Source organism: Coregonus lavaretus (assembly GCF_964263955.1).
Source record: "Coregonus lavaretus genome assembly, contig: HAP1_SCAFFOLD_6125, whole genome shotgun sequence".
Taxonomy (NCBI): Eukaryota; Metazoa; Chordata; class Actinopteri; order Salmoniformes; family Salmonidae; genus Coregonus; species Coregonus lavaretus.
In genome coordinates, this window is record NW_028160674.1 from 10,001 (window position 1) to 34,861 (window position 24,861).

Genomic DNA, 24,861 nt, shown 5'->3' on the forward strand with positions numbered 1-24,861 from the left:
CCAAATGGTCTGCATGCAGCAGCCTGGTCCAAACAGTCTGCATTGAGCAGCCTGGTCCAAACAGTCTGCATGACATCTCAGAAGCCTGGTCCAAACAGTCTGCATGCAGAAGCCTGGTCCAAACAGTCTGCATGACATCTCAGAAGCCTGGTCCAAATGGTCTGCATGCAGAAGCCTGGTCCAAACGGTCTGCATGCAGAAGCCTGGTCCAAATGGTCTGCATTGAGCAGCCTGGTCCAAACAGTCTGCATGACATCTCAGAAGCCTGGTCCAAACAGTCTGCATGCAGAAGCCTGGTCCAAACCGTCTGCATGACATCTCAGAAGCCTGGTCCAAATGGTCTGCATGCAGAAGCCTGGTCCAAACGGTCTGCATGCAGAAGCCTGGTCCAAATGGTCTGCATGCAGCAGCCTGGTCCAAACAGTCTGCATGACATCTCAGAAGCCTGGTCCAAATGGTCTGCATGCAGAAGCCTGGTCCAAACGGTCTGCATGCAGAAGCCTGGTCCAAATGGTCTGCATGCAGAAGCCTGGTCCAAACGGTCTGCATGCAGAAGCCTGGTCAAAACATTATGCATGCAGCAGCCTGGTCCAAACAGTCTGCATTGAGCAGCCTGGTCCAAACAGTCTGCATGACATCTCAGAAGCCTGGTCCAAACAGTCTGCATGCAGAAGCCTGGTCCAAACCGTCTGCATGACATCTCAGCAGCCTGGTCCAAACAGCAACGTTCGCTGCTAGATGTTTTGCACCCAAAAAAAACACATGTTTATACATTTATTTAGGATCGATCTAGCTAGCAAGCCAGGAAACTAAAAGCACATTTCTAGACAATGGTTTGTTTTTTCATTTAGCAGATGCTCTTATCCAGAGCGACTTCCAAGAGCAATTTTGGGTTAAGTGCCTTGCTCAAGGGCACATCAACAGATTGTTCACCTAGTCTGCGTTGGGATTCGAACCAGCGTCCTTTCGGTTACTGGCCCAACACTCTTAACCACTAGGCTACCTGCCGCCCTGTTTGTTGCTAGCTTGTTAGCTTCCTTGTAAGGAAAATTAACACATTCCCAGGTAATTATTTACAAATGATTTACAAGTATGGCGAGCTGCTAACTGTGAATGTGAAGAAATGAAAGCAGTGCATGCTGTCATATCGCAGGAATTTAGAACTTGATCAATGCTGCGCCAGGTTACCATGACAATGGTATGAACAACAGGGTCAAAGTTGAATGTCTCTTGCTCAGTTGCCACCTAAGTAATGGCGATATACAAGGTGAACGCCCACAGGAAAGAAGTAAAGATGGGCTGTTTGAAAGGGAATCATATATAAACAGGCAACAAACGGTGAATCCATGTGAAAGAGATTACTACTATTGTTTCAGTTCTTATTTTATTTTTTATTTAACCTTTATTTAACGAGGCAAGTCAGTTAAGAACAAATTCTTATTTACAATGATGGCCTTCACCGGCCAAACCCGGACGACGCTGGGCCAATTGTGAGCAGCCCTATGGGACTCCCAATCACGGCCGGTTGTGATACAGCCTGGAATCGAACCAGGGGGTCTGTAGTGACGCCTCAAGCACTGAGATGCAGTGCCTTAGACCGCTGCCCCACTCGGGAGCCCATCACAGTTTCCTCTGTGTTGACACTGACCAGCCATAACAGTTTCCTCTGTGTTGACACTGACCAGCCATAACAGTTTCCTCTGTGTTGACACTGACCAGCCATAACGGTTTCCTCTGTGTTGACACTGACCAGCCATAACAGTTTCCTCTGTGTTGACACTGACCAGCCATAACAGTTTCCTCTGTGTTGACACTGACCAGCCATAACAGTTTCCTCTGTGTTGACACTGACCAGCCATAACAGTTTCCTCTGTGTTGACACTGACCAGCCATAACAGTTTCCTCTGTGTTGACACTGACCAGCCATAACAGTTTCCTCTGTGTTGACACTGACCAGCCATAACAGTTTCCTCTGTGTTGACACTGACCAGCCATAACAGTTTCCTCTGTGTTGACACTGACCAGCCATAACAGTTTCCTCTGTGTTGACACTGACCAGCCATAACGGTTTCCTTTTTGTTGACACTGACCAGCCATAACAGTTTCCTCTGTGTTGACACTGACCAGCCATAACAGTTTCCTCTGTGTTGACACTGACCAGCCATAACGGTTTCCTTTTTGTTGACACTGACCAGCCATAACAGTTTCCTCTGTGTTGACACTGACCAGCCATAACAGTTTCCTCTGTGTTGACACTGACCAGCCATAACAGTTTCCTCTGTGTTGACACTGCCCAGCCATAACAGTTTCCTCTGTGTTGACACTGACCAGCCATAACGGTTTCCTTTTTGTTGACACTGACCAGCCATAACGGTTTCCTCTGTGTTGACACTGACCAGCCATAACAGTTTCCTCTGTGTTGACACTGACCAGCCATAACAGTTTCCTCTGTGTTGACACTGACCAGCCATAACAGTTTCCTCTGTGTTGACACTGACCAGCCATAACAGTTTCCTCTGTGTTGACACTGACCAGCCATAACAGTTTCCTCTGTGTTGACACTGACCAGCCATAACAGTTTCCTCTGTGTTGACACTGACCAGCCATAACAGTTTCCTCTGTGTTGACACTGACCAGCCATAACGGTTTCCTTTTTGTTGACACTGACCAGCCATAACAGTTTCCTCTGTGTTGACACTGACCAGCCATAACAGTTTCCTCTGTGTTGACACTGACCAGCCATAACAGTTTCCTCTGTGTTGACACTGCCCAGCCATAACAGTTTCCTCTGTGTTGACACTGACCAGCCATAACGGTTTCCTTTTTGTTGACACTGACCAGCCATAACGGTTTCCTCTGTGTTGACACTGACCAGCCATAACAGTTTCCTCTGTGTTGACACTGACCAGCCATAACAGTTTCCTCTGTGTTGACACTGACCAGCCATAACAGTTTCCTCTGTGTTGACACTGACCAGCCATAACAGTTTCCTCTGTGTTGACACTGACAAGCCATAACAGTTCCCTCTGTGTTGACACTGACCAGCCATAACGGTTTCCTTTTTGTTGACACTGACCAGCCATAACGGTTTCCTCTGTGTTGACACTGACCAGCCATAACAGTTTCCTCTGTGTTGACACTGACCAGCCATAACGGTTTCCTCTGTGTTGACACTGACCAGCCATAACGGTTTCCTCTGTGTTGACACTGCCCAGCCATAACGGTTTCCTTTTTGTTGACACTGACCAGCCATAACAGTTTCCTCTGTGTTGACACTGACCAGCCATAACAGTTTCCTTTTTGTTGACACTGCCCAGCCATAACGGTTTCCTTTTTGTTGACACTGACCAGCCATAACGGTTTCCTCTGTGTTGACACTGACCAGCCATAACGGTTTCCTCTGTGTTGACACTGCCCAGCCATAACGGTTTCCTCTGTGTTGACACTGCCCAGCCATAACGGTTTCCTCTGTGTTGACACTGACCAGCCATAATAGTTTCCTCTGTGTTGACACTGCCCAGCCATAACAGTTTCCTCTGTGTTGACACTGACCAGCCATAACGGTTTCCTCTGTGTTGACACTGACCAGCCATAACGGTTTCCTCTGTGTTGACACTGACCAGCCATAACAGTTTCCTCTGTGTTGACACTGACCAGCCATAACAGTTTCCTCTGTGTTGACACTGACCAGCCATAACAGTTTCCTCTGTGTTGACACTGCCCAGCCATAACAGTTTCCTCTGTGTTGACACTGACCAGCCATAACGGTTTCCTTTTTGTTGACACTGACCAGCCATAACGGTTTCCTCTGTGTTGACACTGACCAGCCATAACAGTTTCCTCTGTGTTGACACTGACCAGCCATAACAGTTTCCTCTGTGTTGACACTGCCCAGCCATAACAGTTTCCTCTGTGTTGACACTGACCAGCCATAACGGTTTCCTTTTTGTTGACACTGACCAGCCATAACGGTTTCCTCTGTGTTGACACTGACCAGCCATAACAGTTTCCTCTGTGTTGACACTGACCAGCCATAACAGTTTCCTCTGTGTTGACACTGACCAGCCATAACAGTTTCCTCTGTGTTGACACAGACCAGCCATAACAGTTTCCTCTGTGTTGACACTGACCAGCCATAACAGTTTCCTCTGTGTTGACACTGACCAGCCATAACAGTTTCCTCTGTGTTGACACTGACCAGCCATAACAGTTTCCTCTGTGTTGACACTGACCAGCCATAACGGTTTCCTTTTTGTTGACACTGACCAGCCATAACGGTTTCCTCTGTGTTGACACTGACCAGCCATAACGGTTTCCTCTGTGTTGACACTGCCCAGCCATAACGGTTTCCTTTTTGTTGACACTGACCAGCCATAACAGTTTCCTCTGTGTTGACACTGACCAGCCATAACAGTTTCCTTTTTGTTGACACTGCCCAGCCATAACGGTTTCCTTTTTGTTGACACTGACCAGCCATAACGGTTTCCTCTGTGTTGACACTGACCAGCCATAACGGTTTCCTCTGTGTTGACACTGACCAGCCATAACAGTTTCCTCTGTGTTGACACTGACCAGCCATAACAGTTTCCTCTGTGTTGACACTGACCAGCCATAACGGTTTCCTTTTTGTTGACACTGACCAGCCATAACGGTTTCCTCTGTGTTGACACTGACCAGCCATAACAGTTTCCTCTGTGTTGACACTGACCAGCCATAACGGTTTCCTCTGTGTTGACACTGACCAGCCATAACGGTTTCCTCTGTGTTGACACTGCCCAGCCATAACGGTTTCCTTTTTGTTGACACTGACCAGCCATAACAGTTTCCTCTGTGTTGACACTGACCAGCCATAACAGTTTCCTTTTTGTTGACACTGCCCAGCCATAACGGTTTCCTTTTTGTTGACACTGACCAGCCATAACGGTTTCCTCTGTGTTGACACTGACCAGCCATAACGGTTTCCTCTGTGTTGACACTGCCCAGCCATAACGGTTTCCTCTGTGTTGACACTGCCCAGCCATAACGGTTTCCTCTGTGTTGACACTGACCAGCCATAATAGTTTCCTCTGTGTTGACACTGCCCAGCCATAACAGTTTCCTCTGTGTTGACACTGACCAGCCATAACGGTTTCCTCTGTGTTGACACTGACCAGCCATAACGGTTTCCTCTGTGTTGACACTGACCAGCCATAACAGTTTCCTCTGTGTTGACACTGACCAGCCATAACAGTTTCCTCTGTGTTGACACTGACCAGCCATAACAGTTTCCTCTGTGTTGACACTGCCCAGCCATAACAGTTTCCTCTGTGTTGACACTGACCAGCCATAACGGTTTCCTTTTTGTTGACACTGACCAGCCATAACGGTTTCCTCTGTGTTGACACTGACCAGCCATAACAGTTTCCTCTGTGTTGACACTGACCAGCCATAACAGTTTCCTCTGTGTTGACACTGACCAGCCATAACAGTTTCCTCTGTGTTGACACTGACCAGCCATAACAGTTTCCTCTGTGTTGACACTGACCAGCCATAACAGTTTCCTCTGTGTTGACACTGACCAGCCATAACAGTTTCCTCTGTGTTGACACTGACCAGCCATAACAGTTTCCTCTGTGTTGACACTGACCAGCCATAACAGTTTCCTCTGTGTTGACACTGACCAGCCATAACGGTTTCCTTTTTGTTGACACTGACCAGCCATAACGGTTTCCTCTGTGTTGACACTGACCAGCCATAACAGTTTCCTCTGTGTTGACACTGACCAGCCATAACGGTTTCCTCTGTGTTGACACTGACCAGCCATAACGGTTTCCTCTGTGTTGACACTGCCCAGCCATAACGGTTTCCTTTTTGTTGACACTGACCAGCCATAACAGTTTCCTCTGTGTTGACACTGACCAGCCATAACAGTTTCCTTTTTGTTGACACTGCCCAGCCATAACGGTTTCCTTTTTGTTGACACTGACCAGCCATAACGGTTTCCTCTGTGTTGACACTGACCAGCCATAACGGTTTCCTCTGTGTTGACACTGACCAGCCATAACGGTTTCCTTTTTGTTGACTGTGTGTGTGGGAGGTGATGAAGCAGCATTAACACAACAGGTGGTGTAGAAAGAGGAGGAGATTATATAATGTCATAATTCTTCATCATTTATTACCTGTCCTTGACAGGAACAGTTGATTAGGCATATACCTTACCTTATCCCTATAAACACAGCGTAAACTAGTGACATTCATTTATGTAGCTGTAATGGCAATTTAATTAAGCCCATATCTCCCTGGTTTGTGTGACATTTATATTAATGTTGTCTGTTCTGTCTATGTACAGTGAAGGAAAAAAGTATTTGATCCCCTGCTGATTTTGTACGTTTGCCCACTGACAAAGACATGATCAGTCTATAATTTTAATGGTAGGTTTATTTGAACAGTGAGAGACAGAATAACAACAACAAAAATCCAGAAAAAACGCATGTCAAAAATGTTATAAATTGATTTGCATTTTAATGAGGGAAATAAGTATTTGACCCCCTCTCAATCAGAAAGATTTCTGGCTCCCAGGTGTCTTTTATACAGGTAACGAGCTGAGATTAGGATTATTTTTTTATTATTTTTTTTTCACCTTTATTTAACCAGGTAAGAAGCCAGTTGAGAACAGGTTCTCATTTACAACTGCGACCTGGCCAAGATAAAGCAAAGTAGTGCAATAAAAAACAACACAGAGTTACATATGGGGTAAAAAACATAAAGTCAGAAATACAACAGAAAATATATATACAGTGTGTGCAAATGTAGCAAGTTATGGAGGTAAGGCAATAAATAGGCTATAGTGCAGAATAATTACAATAGTATTAACACTGGAATGCTAGATGTGCAAGAGATTATGTGCAAATAGAGATACTGGGGTGCAAAAGAGCAAAATAAATAACAATATAGGGATGAGGTAGTTGGGTGGGCTAATTTCAGATGGGCTGTGTACAGGTGCAGTGATCGGTAAGGTGCTCTGACAACTGATGCTTAAAGTTATTGAGGGAGATAAGAGTCTCCAGCTTCAGAGATTTTTGCAATTCGTTCCAGTCATTGGCAGCAGAGAACTGGAAGGAATGGCGGCCAAAGGAGGTGTTGGCTTTGGGAATGACCAGTGAGATATACCTGCTGGAGCGCAGACTACGGGTGGGTGCTGCTATGGTGACCAATGAGCTAAGATAAGGCGGGTATTTGCCTAGCAGTGATTTATAGATGGCCTGGAGCCAGTGGGTTTGACGACGAACATGTAGTGAGGACCAGCCAACAAGAGCGTACAGGTCACAGTGGTGGGTAGTGTATGGGGCTTTGGAGACAAAACGGATGGCACTGTGATAGACTACATCCAATTTGCTGAGTAGAGTGTTGGAGGCTATTTTGTAAATGACATCGCCGAAGTCAAAGATCGGTAGGATAGTCAGTTTTACGAGGGCATGTTTGGCAGCATGAGTGAAGGAGGCTTTGTTGCGAAATAGGAAGCCGATTCTAGATTTAACTTTGGATTGGAGATTCTTTATGTGAGTCTGGAAGTTGAGTTTAAAGTCTAACCAGACATCTAGGTATTTGTAGTTGTCCACATACTCTAGGTCAGACCCGTCGAGAGTGGTGATTCTAGTCGGGTGGGCGGGTGCCAGCAGCGTTCGATTGAAAAGCATGCATTTAGTTTTACTAGTGTTTAAGAGCAGTTGGAGGCTACTGAAGGATTGTTGTATGGCATTGAAGCTCGTTTGGAGGTTTGTTAACACAGTGTCCAATTAAGGGCCAGATGTATACAAAATGGTGTCGTCTGCGTAGAGGTGGATCTGAGAGTCACCAGCAGCAAGAGCGACATCATTGATATACACGGAGAAAAGTGTCGGCCCAAGAATTGAACCCTGTGGCACCCCCGTAGAGACTGCCATAGGTCCAGACAACAGGCCCTCCGATTTGACACACTGAACTCTATCTGAGAAGTAGTTGGTGAACCAGGCGAGGCAGTCATTTCAGAAACCAAGGCTATTTAGTCTGCCAATAAGAATGCGGTGGTTGACAGAGTCGAAAGCCTTGGCCAGGTCGATGAAGACGGTTGCACAGTACTGTCTATTATCAATCGCGGTTATAATATCGTTTAGGACCTTGAGCGTGGCTGAAGTGCACCCGTGACCAGCTCGGAAACCGGATTGCATAGCGGAGAAGGTACGGTGGTATTCGAAATGGTCGATGATCTGTTTGTTAACTTGGCTTTCGAATACTCTGGGGATCTCAGATGATACGAAAGAGAGGTTGAACAGACTAGTAATAGGGGTAGCGACAATTTCGGCGGCTAGTTTTAGAAAGAAAGGGTCCAGATTGTCTAGCCCAGCTGATTTGTAGGGGTCCAGATTTTGCAGCGCTTTCAAAACATCAGCTGTCTGAATTTGTGTGAAGGAGAAGCGGGGGGGGCATGGGCAAGTTGCAGCAGAGGGTGCAGAGTTGGTGGCCGGGTTAGTGGTAGCCAGATGGAAAGCATGGCCAGCTGTAGCAAAATGCTTGTTGAAATTCTCGATTATTGTAGATTTATCGGTGGTGATAGTGTTTCCTAGCCTCAGTGCAGTGGGCAGCTGGGAGGAAGTGCTCTTATTCTCCATGGACTTTACAGTGTCCCAAAACTTTTTGGAGTTAGTGCTACAGGATGCAAATTTCTGTTTGAAAAAGTTAGCCTTTGCTTTCCTGACTGCTTGTGTATATTGGTTCCTAACTTACCTGAAAAGTTGCATATCGCGGGGGCTATTTGATGCTAATGCTGTACGCCACAGGATGTTTTTGTGCTGGTCAAGGGCAGTCAAGTCTGAGGAGAACCAGGGGCTATATCGGTTCTTAGTTCTGTATTTTTTGAATGGGGCATGTTTATTTAAGATTGAGAGGAAATTACTTTTAAGGAACAACCAGGCATCCTCTACTGACGGAATGAGATCTATATCCATCCAGGATACCTGGGCCAGGTCAATTAGGAAGGCCTCCTCGCTAAAGTGTTTTAGGGAGCGTTTGACAGTGATGAGGGGTGGTCGTTTGACCGCGGACCCGTTACGGACGCAGGCAATAAGGCAGTGATCGCTGAGATCCTGGTTGAAGACAGCTGAGGTGTATTTAGAGGGTATGTTAGTCAGGATGATATCTATGAGGGTACCCATGTTTACGGATTTAGGGTTGTACCTGGTAGGTTCGTTGATAATTTGCGTGAGGTTGAGGGCATCTAGCTTGGATTGTAGGATGGCTGGGGTATTAAGCATATCCCAATTTAGGTCACCAAGCAGTACAAACTCTGAGGATAAATGGGGGGCAATCAATTCACATATGGTGTCCAGGGCACAGCTGGGGGTTGAGGGGGGTCTGTAGCAAGCGGCAACAGTGAGAGACTTATTTCTGGAAAGGTGGATTTTTAGAAGTAGAAGCTCAAACTGTTTGGGCACAGACCTGGATAGTATGATAGAGCTCTGCAGGCTATCTCTACAGTAGATTGCAACTCCACCCCCTTTGGCAGTTCTATCTAGACGGAAAATGTTATAGTTGGGGATGGAAATTTCAGAATTTTTGGTGGCCTTCCTGAGCCAGGATTCAGACACTGCTAGAACATCAGGGTTGGCAGAGTGTGCTAACGCAGTGAATAACTCAAACTTAGGAAGTAGACTTCTGATATTTATGTGCAAGAAACCAAGACTTTTGCGATTACAGAAGTCATCAAATGATAGCGCCTGGGGAGTAGGAGTGATACTGAGGGCTGCAGGGCCTGGGTTAGCCTCTACATCACCAGAGGAACAGAGGAGGACTAGAATAAGGATACGGCTAAAGGCTTTAAGAACTGGTCTTCTAGTGCGTTGGGTACATAGAATAAAGGGGGCAGATTTCCGGGTGTTATAGAAAAGATTCAGGGCATTATGTACAGACAAGGATATGGAAGGATATGAGTAAAGTGGAGGTAAACCTAAGCGTTGGGTAACAATGAAAGAGATAGCATCGCTGGAGGCATCAATTGAGTCGGTCTCCGCGTGTATAGGGGGAGGGGCAAAGGAGCTATCTAAGGCAGGTTTAGCTAGGCTGGGGGGTCTACAGTGATATAGTACAATTAGAAATAACCGAAACAACAATAAACTAACCATGTTTGGGCTGAGGCTAAACATAAACAGGATGTAGTACCGTAAAAAGGAACAGTCCAGCAGATATCGTCCCGTATAAAAGACACCTGTCCACAGAAGCAATCAATCAATCAGATTCCAAACCCTCCACCATGGCCAAGACCAAAGAGCTCTCCAAGGATGTCAAGGACAAGATTGTAGACCTACACAAGGCTGGAATGGGCTATAAGACCATCGCCAAGCAGCTTGGTGAGAAGGTGATAACAGTTGGTGCGATTATTCGCAAATGGAAGAAACACAAAAGAACTGTCAGTCTCCCTCGGCCTGGGGCTCCATGCAAGATCTCACCTCGTGGAGTTGCAATGATCATGAGAACGGTGAGGAATCAGCCCAGAACTACACGGGAGGATCTTGTCAATGATCTCAAGGCAGCTGGGACCATAGTCACCAAGAAAACAATTGGTAACACACTACGCCATGAAGGACTGAAATCCTGCAGCGCCCGCAAGGTCCCCCTGCTCAAGAAAGCACATATACAGGCCTGTCTGAAGTTTGCCAATGAACATCTGAATGAATCAGAGGAGAACTGGGTGAAAGTGTTGTGGTCAGATGAGACCAAAATTGAGCTCTTTGGCATCAACTCAACTCAACTCACCGTGTTTGGAGGAGGAGGAATGCTGCCTATGACCCCAAGAACACCATCCCCACCGTCAAACATGGAGGTGGAAACATTATGCTTTGGGGGTGTTTTTCTGTTAAGGGGACAGGACAACTTCACCGCATCAAAGGGACGATGGATGGGGCCATGTACCGTCAAATCATGGGTGAGAACCTCCTTCCCTCAGCCAGGGCATTGAAAATGGGTCGTGGATGGGTATTCCAGCATGACAATGACCCAAAACACACGGCCAAGGCAACAAAGGAGTGTCTCAAGAAGAAGCACATTAAGGTGCTGGAGTGGTCTAGCCAGTCTCCAGACCTGAATCCCATAGAAAATCTGTGGAGGGAGCTGAAGGTTCGAGTTGCCAAACGTCAGCCTCGAAACCTTAATGACTTGGAGAAGATCTGCAAAGAGGAGTGGAACAAAATCCCTCCTGAGATGTGTGCAATCCTAGTGGCCAACTACAAGAAACATCAGACCTCTGTGATTGCCAACAAGGGTTTTGCCACCAAGTACTAAGTCATGTTTTGCAGAGGGGTCAAATACTTATTTCCCTCATTAAAATGCAAATCAATTCATAACATTTTTGGCATGCGTTTTTCTGGATTTTTTTGTTGTTATTCTGTCTCTCACTGTTCAAATAAACCTACCATTAAAATTATAGACTGATCATGTCTTTGTCAGTGGGCAAATGTATAAAATCAGCAGGGGATCAAATACTTTTTTCCCCTCACTGTAGGTTACTACTCCGTATGGGTAACATACAACCAGCAAGAATATTAACACACACACACACACACACACACACACACACACACACACACACACACACACACTTTGGACGGAGGCACGATTACAGAAAAATACACAACTAAAGATGAGGGAACCGGCCAGATGAACTCCTTACCCTCATCTGCTCTCTCCTCTGTAATCCTCTCTCTAGGAGGTCAAGAAACACAAAGACTAAAAGTGACGGGGGTCTGACACAAGGGGGTTGAATGAGTCAAATGGATCTCGGTTAACTATAACTGTAGTCTAAATGAATGCTCATTATTAGGGCTGTGACGATACCAGTGTTTGCAATATTTTATCCATGGCAAAAAGGAAAACACGTAGCAAACCAAAGTCTTTGGTCCTATAAAAATATGTTGTATGTAAAATATTGTGTGCTAATAGTAAATAAATAAATGTGACTCTGGAAAACAACATTACGGCTGCTTTCCTAGAGAAGCCAAATCCGCTTCGTGTTTTGTTTCCTTAAAACGATACTAACGAGTATAGTGGTACTGGTATCGTCCCGGCCCTAGTAATTATGGAGGGGGATTAACCAGAAGCAGAAGAAATGTGGGCCAATCTCAGGCTCCCAAGCCTTTATCGCTGTCCTTCTGGTCAGGAAACTATTTTATGAACTGCTCTCTCTCCTCCCAGAGTCAAATCGAATATCCTCATTACTAGTTAATTTGTCTCCAGTTCAGTGCAGGCCAGTGGGACCATCCTACCACACTCAGAGGACAGCAGGGTGTGTGGCATTTCTGTTCACAAACACAAACAGACCCCACAGAGCCCCAGGACAGCAACACAATTAGACCCAACCAAATCATGAGAAAACAAAAAGACAATTACTTAACACATTGGGAAAATTAACAAAACAACAGAGCAAACTAGAATGCTATTTGGCCCTAAACAGAGGGTACACAGTGGCAGAATACCTGACCACTGTGAATAAACCAAAATGAAGGAAAGCTTTGACTATGTACAGACTCAGTGAGCATAGCCTTGCTATTGAGAAAGGCCGCCGTAGGCAGACCTGGCTCTCAAGAGAAGACAGGCTATGTGCACACTGCCCACAAAATGAGGTGGAAACTGAGCTGCACTTCCTAACCTCCTGCCAAATGTATGACCATATTAGAGACACATATTTCCCTCAGATTACACAGACCCACAAAGAATTCGAAAACAAGCCCAATTTTGATAAACTCCCTTATCTACTGGGTGAAAAACCACAGTGTGCCATCACAGCAGCAAGATTTGTGACCTGTTGCCACAAGAAAAGGGCAACCAGTGAAGAACAAACACCATTGTAAATGCAACCCATATTTATGTTTATTTATTTTCCCATTTGTACTTTAACTATTTGCACATTGTTATAACACTGTATATAGACATAATATGACATTTGAAATGTCTTTATTCTTTTGAAACTTCTGAGTGTAATGTTTACTGTTAATATTTATTGTTTATTTCACTTTTGTTTATTATCTACTTCACTTGCTTTGGCAATGTTAACATATGTTTCCCATGTCAATAAAGCTCTGAAATTGAAATTGAATTGAGAGAGGGAGGGAAAGAGAGAGAGAGAGAGAGAGAGAGAGAGAGAGAGAGAGAGAGAGAGAGAGAGAGAGAGAGAGAGAGAGAGAGAGAGAGACAGAGAGAGCCACACAGAGAGAGAGAGAGAGAGAGAGAGAGAGAGAGAGAGAGAGAGAGAGAGAGAGAGAGATAGATAGAGACAGAGAGAGAGAGAGAGAGAGATAGAGAGAGATAGAGAGAGATAGAGAGAGAGAGAGAGAGAGAGAGAGAGAGAGAGAGAGAGAGAGAGAGAGAGAGAGAGAGAGAGAGAGAGAGAGAGACTGATAAAGGCGGAAGGTGAAGAGGTAGTCTTTCAGCGGCAGACAGCTAATCTGGCAGCTATAAATACTGAGTCTCCATTGTTCCCCTGACAGAGGAGTAAACCCCCATGCCTGCTGCCTACAGGGCCCGGTCCTCTCCCCACTGCCTCCTGGGAGCCGTCACAGCACTCAGCACAGCCTCAATCACCACCTCCTACAGTTCATACCATTTATTAATCCACACCTGGACTCTCCCGTCCAACCTACCTGCACACCACAGTCTCAGCTGTGCTTCCATTAACTTGGCCAATTATATGTTTTCTATTCATTTAGAAAGCTTGCATTGAAAAAAAGATGTGACAATTGCCTGCTACGGTGGCGTTTCCATTATTCTAATAATTATCATGTGCCAGTGTATCGCCACGGTCCTGGTCCACGGTGAAACTCCTGTATCCTAGATTGGAAATAATTGGATGGTGAAACTTGCATCTAAGCCAACCAGAAGAGCAAGGCTAAGCAATTCAGGCATTCTTGAAAGTCAAGACAATCCTTGTCCTGCAAATAAACATTATTTGCATAGTTGAACAATTGATTTAACAAGCAGAAGGCATTTAGAAATGTGTGTGGAGTGGAGCTTTATAGTTATGCGATGACATCACGCGCCCCGCCTACCTTAAACATTATTCTGAAATCATTTATTACAAAATTACAGATTCCATCATAATATTTAGCAATAAAGACAGTTATACAAAATAAAAATCCACCCCTGTTGAATAGATAAATATGTTGGCGATCTTTAGAAAATGTCTCCTATAGCTGCCATTTCCACCTAGGTCGACGGAAACCTGCCTAGTGATTAAATCCACATCTTACCTACTTATCAGTAACCAATCAACATCTCTCTCACATTCTACACATATACCAACCTAGTACCTACCCAGCAGTCTCACTGGCTCAATCCACAACTTACACACATCATACATGTACCTGGCAACCCATCCCACCCTGATCAGGATCAGTAGAGGCTAAATGGAGGTGTGATACATATCGATCAGGATCAGTAGAGGCTAAATGGAGGTGTGATACATATCGATCAGGATCAGTAGAGGCTAAATGGAGGTGTGATACATATCGATCAGGATCAGTAGAGGCTAAATGGAGGTGTGATACATATCAATCAGGATCAGTAGAGGCTAAATGGAGGTGTGATACATATCGATCAGGATCAGTAGAGGCTAAATGGAGGTGTGATACATATCGATCAGGATCAGTAGAGGCTAAATGGAGGTGTGATACATATCGATCAGGATCAGTAGAGGCTAAATGGAGGTGTGATACATATCGATCAGGATCAGTAGAGGCTAAATGGAGGTGTGATACATATCGATCAGGATCAGTAGAGGCTAAATGGAGGTGTGATACATATCGATCAGGATCAGTAGAGGCTAAATGGAGGTGTGATACATATCGATCAGGATCAGTAGATGCTAAATGGAGGTGTGATACATATCGATCAGGATCAGTAGAGGCTAAATGGAGGTGTGATACATATCGATCAGGATCAGTAGAGGCTAAATGGAGGTGTGATACATATCGATCAGGATCAGTAGAGGCTAAATGGAGGTGTGATACATATCGATCAGGATCAGTAGAGGCTAAATGGAGGTGTGATACATATCGATCAGGATCAGTAGAGGCTAAATGGAGGTGTGATACATATCGATCAGGATCAGTAGAGGCTAAATGGAGGTGTGATACATATCGATCAGGATCAGTAGAGGCTAAATGGAGGTGTGATACATATCGATCAGGATCAGTAGAGGCTAAATGGAGGTGTGATACATATCGATCAGGATCAGTAGAGGCTAAATGGAGGTGTGATACATATCGATCAGGATCAGTAGATGCTAAATGGAGGTGTGATACATATCGATCAGGATCAGTAGAGGCTAAATGGAGGTGCGATACATATCGATCAGGATTCAGTAGAGGCTAAATGGAGGTGTGATACATATCGATCAGGATCAGTAGAGGCTAAATGGAGGTGTGATACATATCGATCAGGATCAGTAGAGGCTAAATGGAGGTGTGATACATATCGATCAGGATCAGTAGAGGCTAAATGGAGGTGTGATACATATCGATCAGGATCAGTAGATGCTAAATGGAGGTGTGATACATATCGATCAGGATCAGTAGAGGCTAAATGGAGGTGCGATACATATCGATCAGGATTCAGTAGAGGCTAAATGGAGGTGTGATACATATCGATCAGGATCAGTAGAGGCTAAATGGAGGTGTGATACATATCGATCAGGATCAGTAGAGGCTAAATGGAGGTGTGTAATACATGGTGTTACAATACCTCAGGATCCCATTACAATGACATATTGTATTTAGTGTTCCACACCATGTCTGCATGGCATGTACAGTAGTACCCCCCCCCCCCCTCAGGAATAACTGTCTACCAGCAACTACACACACCAGGGTTGTAAAACATGCTAATGCATCATGGGTAATTCATGCATTCAGGGTTGAGGCAGTTAATTGGTTTGAAGTGTGAGTCATGTGGGGGCCTAGTTACCGTCTGTAGTTATGTAGTCATCCTGACAGTCATGCACGTGCGCGCGCACACACACACAAACACACACACGCACGTGCACATCCACACACACTGATCCAGTCACACTTTTAATAGAGCCAGTGTTTCTGAAGGGCTAGACGGTGAGGATCAGGGAACTGTAGTAATTGATGAGAGCCACACCTAACTCAGCAGAGTAATCACTCTAAACAAGCAGTGGCTTCGTCCCAAAGGGCACCCTATGCCTTGTGCTGCTCTACTGTTGATAAGGACCCACTGGGTAGTGCACTATGTAGGGAATAGGGTGACAATTGGGACGTAGTTCGTGTGAATCTCAATACAGTGAAAATGAGCTGGCCTCATTCATTACTGTATCTAAATACACAGGAGGAAGACAGAGGTCTGGCAGCATGGATGGTGTTTCTGCTAGCTATTCTGCCTCTCCAAGTGGTACTTCACAGCTTTCATGTGTTTAGTCTACCGACTGTCAAGACACAGGGATAGGGCTATATTTTCCACACGGCATTAACTGGTGTTTATGAAGACGATGAGTTATATATGATTCATGAACCATGAGAAAGGAAGGAGGTGGGATTCCACTCACAGACCTTCATCTACAAGAACAGTAAGAGTAGAGAAGGTCTAAATGAATAGACAGATGAGGCAATAGAGGCAAGTGGAGGTGTATTTCCTGAACAGGTACAGTTGAAGTCGGAAGTTTACATACACCTTAGCCAAATACATTTAAACTCAGTTTTTCACAATTCCTGACATTTCATCCTAGTAAAAATTCCCTGTTTTAGGTCAGTTAGGATCACCACTTTATTTTAAGAATGTGAAATGTCAGAATAATTGTAGAGAGAATGATTTATTGCAGCTTTTTTTTTATTTCATCACATTCCCAGTGAGTCAGAGGTTTACATACACTCAATTAGTATTTGGTAGCATTGCCTTTAAATTGTTTAACTTGGGTCAAACGTTTTGGGTAGCCTTCCACAAGCTTCCCACAATAAGTTGGGTGAATTTTGGCCAATTCCTCCTGACAGAGATGGTGTAACTGAGTCAGGTTTGTAGGCCTCCTTGCTCGCACACGCTTTTTCAGTTCTGCCCACACATTTTCTATAGGATTGAGGTCAGTGCTTTGTGATGGCCACTCTAATACTTTGACTTTGTTGTCCTTAAGCCATTTTGCCACAACTTTGAAAGTATGCTTGGGGTCATTGTCCATTTGGAAGACCCATTTGCGACCAAGCTTTAACTTCCTGACTGATGTCTTGAGATGTTGCTTCAATATATCCACATAATTTTCCTTCCTCATGATGCCATCTATTTTGTGAAGTGCACCAGTCCCTCCTGCAGCAAAGCACCCCCACAGGATGATGCTGCCACCCCCGTGCTTCACGGTTGGGATGGTTTTCTTCGACTTGCAAGCAACCCCCTTTTTCCTCCAAACATAACGATGGCCATTATGGCCACAGTTCTATTTTTGTTTCATCAGACCAGAGGACATTTCTCCAAAAAGTACGATCTTTGTCCCCATGTGCAGTTGCAAACCGTAGTCTGGCTTTTTTATGGTGGTTTTGGAGCAGTGGCTTCTTCCTTGCTGAGCGACCTTTCAGGTTATGTCGATATAGGACTTGTTTTACTGTGGATATAGATACTTTTGTACCTGTTTCTTCCAGCATCTTCACAAGGTCCTTTGCTGTTGTTCTGGGATTAATTTGCACTTTTCGCACCAAAGTATGTTCATCTCTAGGAGACAGAACGCGTCTCCTTCCTGAGCGGTATGACGGCTGCGTGGTCCCATGGTGTTTATACTTGCGTACTATTGTTTGTATAGATGAACGTGGTACCTTCAGGTGTTTGGAAATTGCTCCCAAAAGGATGAACCCGACTTCTGGAGGTCTGCAATTGTTTTTCTGAGGTCTTGGCTGATTTCTTTTGATTTTTCCATGATGTCAAGCAAAGAGGCACTGAGTTTGAAGGTAGGCCTTGAAATTCATCCGCAGGTACACCTCCAATTGACTAAAATTATGTCAATTAGCCTATCAGTAGCTTCTAAAGCCATGACATCATTTTCTGGAATTTTCCAAGCTGTTTAAAGGAACAGTCAACTTAGTGTATGTAAACTTCTGACCCACTGGAATTGTGATACAGTGAATTATAAGTGAAATAATCTGTCTGTAAACAATTGTTGGAAAAATTACTTGTGTCATGCACAAAGTAGATGTCCTAACCGACTTGCCAAAACTATAGTTTGTTAACAAGAAATGTGTGGAGTGGTTGAAAACCAAGTTTTAATGACTCCAACCTCAGTGTATGTAAACTTCCGACTTCAACTGTATATGTTAGCAGACCCACTCTACCTCTCCCTCCCTGACCCAACACTGGCAGACCCACTCTACCTCTCCATCCCTGACCCAACACTGGCAGACCCACTCTACCTCTCCCTCCCTGACCCAACACTGACAGACCCACTCGACCTCTCCCTCCCTGACCCAACACTGACAGACCCACTCGACCTCTCCCTCCCTGACCCAACACTGGCAGACCCACTCTACCTCTCCATCCCTGACCCAACACTGACAGACCCACAGAACAGGAAGACAGAGAGAAAGAGAGGGGGAGTGGAAGAAGAGAGGGAACCACATTGTCAAGACATAGACAGAAGGGAAAGGCAAAGGGTTCAACGAGAAAAGTATACGACTGACTCATAGCCTCTATACATATGGCATGCATATGAGGTTAAAAAAAATAAAAATAAAAATAGCTCATGAATTGCATTGTCTATGTAAGTGTGCAATTGTGTATGTTGATGTCCCTAGCCCTCCTTTTCCTAGGAAAATAAAAATGGAAAAATAAAAGAGGCCTATACAACACGAGTGACGTGGGGAGAGAAACAGACATGTTGTTGAGGGATGGAGCTGTTAACACAGCACTAAGCAGATGATGCCCTCCTGTCGCTACCTGATCTGCTACTGTTAACACAGCACTAAGCAGATGATGCATAGCCCTCCTCTCGCTACCTGATGCATAGCCCTCCTCTCGCTACCTGATGCATAGCCCTCCTCTCGCTACCTGATGCATAGCCCTCCTCTCGCTACCTGATGCATAGCCCTCCTGTCGCTACCTGATGCATAGCCCTCCTGTCGCTACCTGATGCATAGCCCTCCTGTCGCTACCTGATGCATAGCCCTCCTGTCGCTACCTGATGCATAGCCCTCCTGTCGCTACCTGATGCATAGCCCTCCTGTCGCTACCTGATGCATAGCCCTCCTGTCGCTACCTGATGCATAGCCCTCCTCTCGCTACCTGATGCATAGCCCTCCTGTCGCTACCTGATGCATAGCCCTCCTCTCGCTACCTGATGCATAGCCCTCCTGTCGCTACCTGATGCATAGCCCTCCTCTCGCTACCTGATGCATAGCCCTCCTCTCGCTACCTGATGCATAGCCCTCCTGTCGCTACCTGATGCATAGCCCTCCTCTCGCTACCTGATGCATAGCCCTCCTCTCGCTACCTGATGCATAGCCCTCCTCTCGCTACCTGATGCATAGCCCTCCTGTCGCTACCTGATGCATAGCCCTCCTCTCGCTACCTGATGCATAGCCCTCCTCTCGCTACCTGATGCATAGCCCTCCTGTCGCTACCTGATGCATAGCCCTCCTCTCGCTACCTGATGCATAGCCCTCCTCTCGCTACCTGATGCATAGCCCTCCTCTCGCTACCTGATGCATAGCCCTCCTCTCGCTACCTGATGCATAGCCCTCCTCTCGCTACCTGATGCATAGCCCTCCTCTCGCTACCTGATGCATAGCCCTCCTCTCGCTACCTGATGCATAGCCCTCCTGTCGCTACCTGATGCATAGCCCTCCTCTCGCTACCTGATGCATATCCCTCCTGTCGCTACCTGATGCATAGCCCTCCTGTCGCTACCTGATGCATAGCCCTCCTCTCGCTACCTGATGCATATCCCTCCTGTCGCTACCTGATGCATAGCCCTCCTCTCGCTACCTGATGCATATCCCTCCTGTCGCTACCTGATGCATAGCCCTCCTCTCGCTACCTGATGCATAGCCCTCCTCTCGCTACCTGATGCATAGCCCTCCTGTCGCTACCTGATGCATAGCCCTCCTGTCGCTACCTGATCTGCTACTTTATTCTCCAGAAACAGGCTGACACTCAGATGTATATATGCAGTGTGTGAGTGAGTGAGGTGAGTGAGTGAGTGAGTGAGTGAGTGAGTGAGTGAGTGAGTGAGTGAGTGAGTGAGTGAGTGAGTGAGTGAGTGAGTGAGTGAGTGAGTGTGTGTGTGTGTGTGTGTGTGTGTGTGTGTGTGTGAGAGTGTGTGTGTGTGTGTGAGTGTGTGTGTGTGTGGTGCAGCAGAAGACCAACAGAAGAAATGAACCACAGAGAGAAATGGTTGATGAGAAAATAACATTGTTTTATTCATAGATTGATTGACTGGATGGATTGAATGAATTGAAGTTGGAAGTTGTAGCAGTGCAGGATGACTTTAGAGGAATATATAGGTTGGTTGATTAGTAGAATACCTGAGGAGGAGGAAGAGGAGGAGGTGGACACAGAAGTTGTAGTTGTTAAGGTTTAGAACCCACTATCTAAGGAGGAGTACTGACTAGACAGAGAACCATCTATCTAAGGAGTGGTACTGACTAGACAGAGAACCCTCTATCTAAGGAGGAGTAGTACTGACTAGACAGAGAACCCTCTATCTAAGGAGTGGTAATGACTAGACAGAGAACCCTCTATCTAAGGAGGAGTACTGACTAGACAGAGAACCCTCTATCTAAGGAGTGGTACTGACTAGACAGAGAACCCTCTATCTAAGGAGGAGTACTGACTAGACAGAGAACCCTCTATCTAAGGAGGAGTACTGACTAGACAGAGAACCCTCTATCTAAGGAGTGGTACTGACTAGACAGAGAACCCTCTATCTAAGGAGGAGTACTGACTAGACAGAGAACCCTCTATCTAAGGAGTGGTACTGACTAGACAGAGAACCCTCTATCTAAGGAGGAGTAGTACTGACTAGACAGAGAACCCTCTATCTAAGGAGTGGTAATGACTAGACAGAGAACCCTCTATCTAAGGAGGAGTACTGACTAGACAGAGAACCCTCTATCTAAGGAGGAGTACTGACTAGACAGAGAACCCTCTATCTAAGGAGTGGTACTGACTAGACAGAGAACCCTCTATCTAAGGAGGAGTAGTACTGACTAGACAGAGAACCCTCTATCTAAGGAGTGGTACTGACTAGACAGAGAACCCTCTATCTAAGGAGGAGTACTGACTAGACAGAGAACCCTCTATCTAAGGAGGAGTACTGACTAGACAGAGAACCCTCTATCTAAGGAGTGGTACTGACTAGACAGAGAACCCTCTATCTAAGGAGTGGTACTGACTAGACAGAGAACCCTCTATCTAAGGAGGAGTAGTACTGACTAGACAGAGAACCATCTATCTAAGGAGTGGTAATGACTAGACAGAGAACCCTCTATCTAAGGAGGAGTACTGACTAGACAGAGAACCATCTATCTAAGGAGTAGTACTGACTAGACAGAGAACCCTCTATCTAAGGAGGAGTGGTACTGACTAGACAGAGAACCCTCTATCTAAGGAGGAGTACTGTATCTAGAAAGAGAAGACGCTGACTGCGTCCCAATAGTCTCTCCTTCCTCCTGAAGTGTGCACTCGTTCACTACCCCCCACAAATGTAAAAGCATTGGATTGGTGTAGGTACGGGCTAGATGGAGATGCCATGTCCCAGTCAATTCCTTTCAAATCCATGAAGGGAAGTGAACAAGTGCACACTTCTGGAGAAAGGAGAGATGAGGCGTAAGTAGGAAGTTGCAGCGATGAGGAGGAAGTATCTAGGCTAGTATGAGAGAAGACTCTTACCAATTCTCTGGGTAGGAACACGTCTTCCTGTCTGGCCACCACGAGAACAACACTGTCTCCCTGTCTGGTGCTCCTCAACATGGCTACCAATTCCTCCTGACTACGGCCGCTGATGTCCACACCGTTCACCTTGGGACACAAAGGATCCAGATCAAGGTTCATTTGCAACATGTAAGAAATACATTGGAAACGGCCACCTTACTCACCAGAGCACTCACATAAAAAAACAGTATGAACAACAACCAGTCCTTCATTTACACTTTCCCCTCAAAACCGACAGGAAGTCTACAGATAAAATGGCTCCAACCCAGTTTTATGTTCTGACCATGCATTACCCACATATCCAATATTATGGGATATCAAGTTCAAATTTCAACTTTATTGTTCCAGAGGGGAATTGGTTTTGGAAAAACAGGATGGATTCCGATTGAGTTGATATCAGTTTTGAGGTGTGATACGATAACGTCAAGTCAGTCTGATTTTGTGATTGGCTAATGCCTAAAGCCCCACCACTAAACTCAGCCCCTCCTTATCTCCCAATTGGCTATCTGATTGGCTGTCTGGGCTGTCCCTCACCAACTGATTGGCTGTCTGCGCTGTCACTCACCTCCAGGATCCGATCGCCTGACTGCAGGCGTCCATCTTTGACAGCGGCCCCGCGTGGCAGGATGTTCTTGACCATGATAGGACCAGGACCATGTACAGACGAGTCTCTGGTCACCACCGTGAAGCCTAGACCCTCGGGACCTGGAGACGCACACAAAAAGGGACTTCTTCAGAATCTAAGTACAGCATTAAAAGCTGAAAGATAATAAAAATAGAAAATGTGGTACACATTCATTAACAAACAGATGGTAATGTGGTGCACATTCACTATACCGTTCAAAAGTTTGGGGACACTTAGAAATGTCCTTGTTGTCAAAAGAAAAGCAAATTTTTTTGTCCATTAAAATAACATCAAATTGATTAGAAATACAATGTAGACATTGTTAATGTTGTAAATGGCTATTGTAGCTGGAAACGGCTGATTTCTAATGGAATATCTACATAGGCGTACAGAGGCCCATTATCAGCAACCATCAGTCCTGTGTTCCAATGGCACGTTGTGTTTGCTAATCCAAGTTTGTCATTTTAAAAGTCATATTGATCATTAGAAAACCATTTTGCAATTATGTTAGCACACTCGAAAACTGTTGTGCTGATTAGAGGCAATAAAACTGGCCTTCTTGAGACTAGTTGAGTATCTGGAGCATCAGCAATTGTGGGTTCGATTACAGGCTCAAAATGGCAAGAAACAAAGAACTTTCTTCTGAAACTCGTCAGTCTATTCTTGTTCTGAGAAATGAAGGCTATTCCATGCGAGAAATAGCCAACAAACTGAAGATCTCATACAACACTGTGTACTACTCCCTTCACAGAACAGTGCAAACTGTCTCTAACCAGAATTGAAAGAGGAGTGGGAGGCCCCGGTGCACAACTGAGCAAGAGGACAAATACATTAGTGTCTAGTTTGAGAAACAGACGCCTCACAGGTTCTCAACTGGCAGCTTCATTAAATAGTAGCCGCAAAACACCAGTCTCAACGTCAACAGTGAAGAGGCGACTCCGGGATGCTGACCTTCTAGGCAGAGTTGCAAAGAAAAAGCCACATCTCAGACTGGCCAATAAAAAGAAAAGATTAAGACGGGCAGTCTGAGATATGGCTAAGGTTGTATTCAGAATTAGGATGAGGATCAGGTTTACTGACTTCCTCTGATGTGGTCTCTTTCTATACCAACCCCACCCACACACCTCATCACCCTTCCTCACCCCTCCTTAGACCTCCCCCACCACTCCTCCTCCTCATCCTCCTCCTCCTCCTCCTCCTCCTCCTCCTCCTCCATACCTTTCTTTAAGTCGATCTTCATTCTCTTCCCTCCCTTCTTGCTGGTGAAGCCCACCAGGGTAGAGAGGGTGGGACTATTCTTCAGGAGAGGGCTGTCACTCTTCCCCTTGGGGACAGGGGATAGGCTGACGGGGACAGGGTGGGCGAGATGGGGGGATCCCATTGGTCGGCCCTCTAGGCTGCTGCTGTCCTCAGCCAATCGGGCAGTAGAAGAGTCGGAGGACTTGAAGGCGGGCTTGATTGGAGGAGGCTCATTGGGGGCAGTCCTGGGTGGGGCTTTGGGACTGCCTGATTGGTTGAAGAGCTGACCAATCAGGCTCTTCTCGTACCTCTCCCTGTTGAAGACAGGAACCACTTCCAGACGCACTATGGGGGACCTCATAGCATAACGGAACACTTCCTGTGCCCTGGGGGAGAACACACCACTCAGACAGGCAGTCAACCATACTACTGACAACAACATATGGTTCAAATCCAAAAACTGTGGGTCACAAAGAGTCACCTGATGCATCCACAATGACACCCTACTCCCTATAGCGTGACCAGGGTCCATATGGTGGCTCTGGTCAAAAGAAGGGTGTCATTTGAGATGCACCTTAGACTAACATACTACTGACAGCAAAAATCAGTATAGGTCGAATTCTTACCGTGCATAACTCAGACTTTGTGCATTACTCTTGTATTGGAGTCAATGGGAGATATGCATAAAAATGATATTAATGTGTCTAGATCAAGTTAGGGTTCAGCCCTATATTAAGAAAACTCTCAGATTTCACTTATAGATGAACAGGACATCTGTGTGAAAGTGACTAACAAAATCAATGGGCGCCACCCGGTCAGTAATTCGAACATGATTACTACAAGTTTAGATAGCTGGCTAGACTAAATTAGCATGGACTAATGGACTAATTGAGTGACTGTCAGTGACTGACATAACAAGAGAACAACTGCTGATGCAACAACCAAATTACGAAATTGCACCTTGTGTATTCTACTATTCTAACTCAACTGAGTTCTCCCCCCAAAAAAAAAAAAATATATATCTATATACAGTATATATGGGGGGGATTAATCCACGAGATTATAACAGGGGGGCC

The 24,861-nt window shown here is 45.5% G+C and overlaps 1 protein-coding gene across 1 annotated transcript in view; it reads right to left on the reverse strand.

Moving 5' to 3' along the window:
* Positions 1 to 24,171, reverse strand: part of LOC311121572 (partitioning defective 3 homolog B-like) — a gene marked incomplete at both ends in the record, with an annotated part of 31,051 nt that extends 6,880 nt beyond the window's left edge. Inside the window, 3 exons of the mRNA XM_084196036.1 lie at positions 21,880 to 22,008; positions 22,487 to 22,626; positions 23,765 to 24,171. Coding sequence (XP_084052162.1) covers positions 21,880 to 22,008; positions 22,487 to 22,626; positions 23,765 to 24,171 — 676 coding nt within the window. The remainder of the gene's footprint in view (positions 1 to 21,879; positions 22,009 to 22,486; positions 22,627 to 23,764) is intronic.
* Between the last annotated feature and the right edge of the window lie 690 nt (positions 24,172 to 24,861).